Here is a 6,514-nt window from a genome sequence, read left to right on the forward strand (position 1 = left end):
TATCTACCGCATCGAAAATCGGTTCAATTGATTTAAAATCTCACCTCATTCATCAACTATTTTTTATTCTAAAATAAAATAAAATATATTTAAAAAATAAGAGATTAATTATTATACACAGTCAGTATAAAATATTTTACATAATTCATCACCATTATTTATTTGCATTATTTTATAGATTTTTAATATAAAAGTCAAACTTGTTTCAACATCCGACGACTATAATTAACTGACAGTGTAAAATTCTTTTCCATTATCAATATATTTTAATTAAATCTTAAAAATAATAATTACAGTGTATTTCAATTAAATCCTAAAAATAATAATTATAAATTTTTTTTCATACTTTATCCTCCTATTTATTTCATTCATGAATTTAGTGAGACAAAAATATATTTATTTCATTCATGAATTTAGTGAGACAAAAATAAATTTAATAAACTATGCAATGTTTCAAATGACATTGAAAATAAAGGTCAATACCAACTTTAACCAAAGAGTCCAAAATTATACGATTAATTCTATATATAAAACCGTTTCATAAACCTTGCAGAATCCAAAGCAAAATCCAAATCTCAAGAATCTAAAAACATGGCACAAAATGAGAATGAGGATAGGGTAATTGACCATGGTTTTGAAGTTGAACAACATCATGATAATCATGAACAACAACATCAACAAAAGGGTACGAGGTTGTTGAAAGAAGAAGAAGCATCAGTTGAGAAAGTGTTCAAGCACTTATTGGTTCCAACATGGCAGAATCAATTAACTTTAAGAGCTTTTGTGGTAAGCTTTTTTCTTAGCGTGCTTTTCAGTTTCATTGTGATGAAGCTGAATCTCACAACCGGGATTATACCATCACTGAATGTGTCAGCTGGTCTTTTGGGATTCTTCTTTGTGAAAACATGGACAAAGTTTTTGGAAAAATCAGATATGTTGAAACAACCTTTTACCAGACAGGAGAATACTGTTATTCAGACATGTGTTGTTGCTTCCTCTGGAATTGCTTTTAGTGGTAAACTTCCTTTTTTTTCTCTTTCACTCTTTTGAATCTATGAATCTGTTTTTATTGTACTGTGATTTGATATGTGTTAAGCTTTTTACTATTTTAAGTAGTTATTTTGATTTCATTGATTTGTGACTCTTGAAATTTGATGTCTGATTCTTATTTTTATCCAAACTCTCCAATTTTCTGGGAAAAGGGTTTTGTTAATTTGAAATTTGGGCTAAAATTTAAGTAAAATTTGGTCAAAGATTGTTTCGGTAAGGATTCGAAATCAGATTCTGTTGAACGAATCGTTCTTTAAGTGAAACTCATTAACTACTCGAGTCAAATCACTTGATTTGATCTGTGATTAGTTTATTTAAGCTTATTTACGGGTATAAGCACTTTTTCAGTTTGGACGAGTTTATGTTAAGAAATGTGGTTAGGCCTAACTCAACCCTACAAAACCGGTAGGTAGAGTGAGGACTGCCCCCACTTATAAACATGTGTTTATAAGTGGGGGCAGTCCTCACTCTACCTACCGGTTTTGTAGGGTTGAGTTAGGCCTAACCATATTTCTTAACAGTTTATGGAAACAACTTATGACATATTCTTATAGCTTATTTGAATATAATTTGAGTTTATTTTAGCTTTTGTTATAGAAACAGCTTATAGATAAGCACTTATATGACATAGATAAGCGCTTATATGACAAACGTTTAATTAAGTTGTTTATTCAAATAGAGTCAAAATCTTTTTAATCGCGTCAACCAGACTAGTATGTACTACAGTGGTTAATGTTTGTGTTATGTAAACAATTAATCACAATCTTTTGTTATCAAAACCTTTCACTTTCAGGAATATATGAACCTTGGAATAGAAAACAGGAAAATGAAGCTTCAAAGTCATCAATTTTTGTTCATATCTTGAAATAGACAGCTTTTATGTAGTTTCCATGTTTCAACTTATACCAAAAAGTTTGAAAATTAATTGGAATTGTATTTATTAGAGGAGCAGAAAGCATAGAAGTCAAACTATACAACTTTTTTAGCACTTAAAAACATACTGTTTATACTTTATGTGTGATTATAACATATAGTTTAGCATGTGCATATAAATGTCAACGGGGCGGAGCGGGGGAATACTTCTCTTCCGTCCCAATTGGCTTCCATATTACCCCGCGAAAGGGACTTTTTCTTTCATGTCCCCGTCATTGTGGGTATTCACAATGACGGAACAACAACAACAATCAAGTTTTATCCCACACCTACTTAGTGGGATAAGGCTAGACTATTGTTGCTATTGTTGTCCCGTCACTGTGAATCCCCACAGATATCTATGGATACGTAAATATAAAAGCCGCAAAATTTATACTATTATTTTCAAAATATATCTTCGATAGTATTGTTTAATTTTTCCTGTTCTAATTTGATATTTTTTTGTGATTCACTTGTATGAACAGGAGGATTTGGGAGTTACCTATTTGGAATGAGTAAACATGTAGCGGATCAATCCTCAGACACTAGTGATTTTAAGAATCCAAATTTGGGATGGATAATTGCTTTTCTCTTTGTTGTTAGCTTTTTGGGACTCTTCTCAGTTGTACCTCTTAGAAAGGTATGACATATTCTCCAAATATTGATACTTCTTTTGTATACCAGTAATACTTCATATTGAACGTGTGTCTAGTGTCTCACACGTGATGGTGCCAGCAATCTTGCGCATTCACGCAATAAGCACATAAGTGAGTGTTGGATCGAGATCAGTTAGTCCAGCTTTCAATGAGATGATTTTTTTTTAGCGAAATATCGAACTTGAAATCTGAACCGTTCAATATCGACTCTATAGCTGCCGATGTACTTACTATGTGAACGCGTGGATTCGGATTGATGGCAACCCGAATTCTATATTCCATTCCTTGCATTTTTTCAAATTATTAATGGTATTTACATGTGAGTATCAGTGTCGTGTTTGTGTCTATGCTTCATAATCTCTTTAGCAATTATTATTGATAACCTTGATTAAAATGTTGCTTATGTTATCGGATGTAGATTATGGTTATTGATTTCAAACTGACATATCCGAGTGGTACTGCAACTGCTCATCTCATCAACAGCTTCCATACTCCTCAAGGAGCCAAACTAGCAAAGTAACCAATCTACCATACTCATGTTACTATAAGTGATTTTATGATATGTTAGACTTTTAATTAACTTAATTTTTTATTTCTACTTTTCCAGGAAGCAGGTGAAAGTGTTGGGAAAATTCTTCAGTTTGAGTTTCTTATGGGGGTTCTTTCAATGGTTCTATACAGCTTCTGATGGCTGTGGATTTCAAGCCTTCCCTTCATTAGGGCTCAAAGCATTTGATAACAAGTAAATAAAAAAGTAATATACTTCGAATTAGTCTCATTATGATTTCAGATATTAATCTAGATTTGTTTATCTGCAGGTTTTATTTTGATTTTTCTGCACTTTATATTGGTGTGGGGATGATTTGTCCGTATATCATAAATATATCGGTGCTCGTCGGAGGAATTCTTTCTTGGGGAGTAATGTGGCCTCTCATAAAAACCAGAGAGGGCCATTGGTACAAAGATAACCTTGGTGATACTAACCTTCAAGGAATCCAAGGTTATAGGGTTTTTATAGCCATAGCCATGATTCTTGGAGATGGTTTATACAACTTTGTCAAGGTGCTAACTCATACCTTATTGGGTTTGTACAATCAAATCCGGAACAAACAAAAGGCGGGTGCTCTACCTATTGCGGATCAAGACTCTACCTCAAGTCCCGAGGCTGAACTATCTTACGACGATCAGCGCCGGAAGCAACTCTTTCTTAAAGACCAAATTCCTAGATGGTTTGCAATTGGAGGATATGTTGCTATTGCTTCAATCTCTACAGCCACATTGCCGCACATCTTCCCTCAACTAAAATGGTATTACATAATTGTTATATACCTAATTGCTCCAACCTTAGCATTTTGCAATGCGTATGGTTGTGGACTAACAGATTGGTCCCTAGCATCAACCTACGGAAAGCTTGCAATCTTCACAATCGGTGCGTGGGCCGGTGCATCACATGGTGGAGTTCTAGCTAGTTTAGCAGCATGTGGAGTTATGATGAACATCGTCTCGACAGCTTCTGATCTTATGCAAGATTTCAAAACAGGTTACCTAACCTTGGCTTCTCCGCGTTCTATGTTTGTGAGCCAAATAGTCGGCACAGCAATGGGATGTGTGATATCCCCTTGTGTGTTTTGGATTTTCTACAAAGCTTTTCCTGATCTAGGAACACATAAAAGCCAATACCCTGCACCGTACGCAATTGTGTACCGCAACATGGCGATACTCGGAGTCCAAGGATTCGGCTCCTTACCGAATAATTGTCTCTTGCTTTGTTATATATTCTTTGGCGCGGCGATTCTGATAAACTTGATTAAGGATCTGGTTGGTAAGGTAGGAAGGTTCATACCACTTCCAATGGCGATGGCAATACCTTTCTATTTAGGACCTTATTTCGCGATTGACATGTGTGTTGGAAGTTTGATATTGTTTGTTTGGGAAAAGGTTGACAAGACTAAGGCTGATGCTTTTGCACCTGCTGTTGCTTCTGGTTTGATATGTGGTGATGGAATATGGACTCTTCCTGCTTCAATACTTGCTCTCTTTGGAGTTAAGCCACCCATTTGCATGAAGTTCTTGTCAAGAGCAACAAATAGTAGGGTTGATACTTTCTTAGGGAATTAAACTAAGGTCGTGTTTGAATTAGGTTTAAAAGTTTGTTGCTGAAATGTAAATCTTTCAAATATTACTTTAAGTTTGCAATTTTAAACTTTATAGTCATATAGTTGGATGCATCATAGCAAAGAAAATGTATTATTTTGTTAATGTTATATGAGAGAGATGTTAGAAAGAAATGTGTTTGGATGATTTGATTACCATTTGGGTTCTTAAAACATCTTTATTTTGGACTGTACATTATTCTTAGTCCTCTTGAGAGGGACTATGATTGCGAGATGGATGAAGAATCACAGGACCACATTACGAAACCGTTTGAGAAAAAGTATGCATTTGCATCTAAGGATCAACAGGGAGAAGTATTTCTCTCACTTTTCTGCATTTTTGTGTGTGTTTGGTTGGAATTAGAAAGCACAGTCTTTCCTAAACCAACCAACATACAAAAATACCTAATCCTCTTCCTTTTCTCTTTCACCCTATGTTTATAACTCTTACTACCTAAAGCAGTTACTGCACACACAACATTAATAATAAAATAAATTTAGTATATCTAACAATACTCTCCCCTAAACTATCACTTCGTCCTCAAAGTGAAGACGAAGGATAATAAAAGTGTACATCATGGCCTCATAATTTGAAGTAGACTGATAGAGCAAGGTGTGAAATATGGTTACTTATGTCTAGATCATATACTCTGTTTTAAGTTGTCTCTTTGACTCAAAATTATAGTATGACAGCGCTGTCGATTTGATCAAACTAGAGGATAATTCACCCTTCACCAAGGGCCTGGACCTGCAGCTTCGACGGTGGTGGCAGCGCTAGTATGTCTATAACACTCCGACTTTAGTTATTTATTTTTAATTAAATTTATATTATATTATTTTATTTATTTGAATTATTAATAATTTATTTAATTCAATTAATATTAGAAATATTAAAAATAATATAATTATTGATTTACTTGAGATAATTGAGTTTATTAAAATTATTAGATAATTATGATATTTTAATATAGTTAAAGAATTTGAATTAAAATAAAATAATAAAAATATAGTAGAAAATAAGAATTTCAATGACGGTGTGAGGAGAGTTGAAGGTGTGAGGAAAGATGAAGGTGTGAGGAGAGTGAGGGATGAGAGAAAAATAAGAGAATTAGGGTAAATAAATATTAAAGTGGGGAAGAGTTTTGTCGGATCATGAAATTGAGAAAAGTTGGGAAAAGAGGCAGAGAGGCACAAAGCTAGAGCGATCATAAAAGGAAGAGAGAGGTAGATCCCAAAAATTAAGAGTTCATCAATCTGCAATTTCGAGGTAAGGGGAACTATTCACATGTGGGTGTTTAGGCAGTCGGATAGTGAGAGATCCTTACCCTCATATCTTCTTCTCAATTTTGTATTATGTTTAATCTTGTATGTGTTGTATGTTTGGGGAAAGATGGTTTGCCTCAAACCCTTCTGTTTGATTCCTGAGTACTATTGTATTATTTTACTTGAATCCTTGTAAGTTGTCATATGTCTTGTATAAGGCAAATTCATAATAAATGTGTAGGTTTCTTTTTTGTGCATTTTTGTCTTGTTGAGACTTTGTTGTTGTATGATGCAATGTGAATACGCCGGTTTGACTTGTTAGAAGTCGAAGATTGAGCACCATAAGTTTTGGACTGATGCAATCATTGAGTATTCCTGAATAGAAGTGGGATGTATCTCTATGGATTTCGTGACAGGTTTTCTAAAGACAATTAGGGGAAGAAATGTTATTTGGGTTGTTGTAAATAGAATTACTAAGTC

General features: G+C 34.0%; 1 protein-coding gene across 1 annotated transcript; it reads left to right on the plus strand.

Annotated features, from left to right (window-relative positions):
• Nucleotides 1–449: 449 nt before the first annotated feature.
• LOC127132575 (probable metal-nicotianamine transporter YSL7) lies at nt 450–4,927 on the plus strand. Its single transcript, XM_051061534.1, has 5 exons — nt 450–1,015; nt 2,448–2,602; nt 3,037–3,134; nt 3,226–3,360; nt 3,437–4,927. Exons 1-5 carry the CDS (start codon nt 592–594, stop codon nt 4,734–4,736), a joined length of 2,112 nt encoding a protein of 703 aa, XP_050917491.1. The 5' UTR covers nt 450–591; the 3' UTR covers nt 4,737–4,927.
• The last annotated feature ends 1,587 nt before the right edge of the window (nt 4,928–6,514 follow it).

This window comes from Lathyrus oleraceus, chromosome 1 (assembly GCF_024323335.1).
Source record: "Lathyrus oleraceus cultivar Zhongwan6 chromosome 1, CAAS_Psat_ZW6_1.0, whole genome shotgun sequence".
NCBI lineage: Eukaryota > Viridiplantae > Streptophyta > Magnoliopsida > Fabales > Fabaceae > Lathyrus > Lathyrus oleraceus.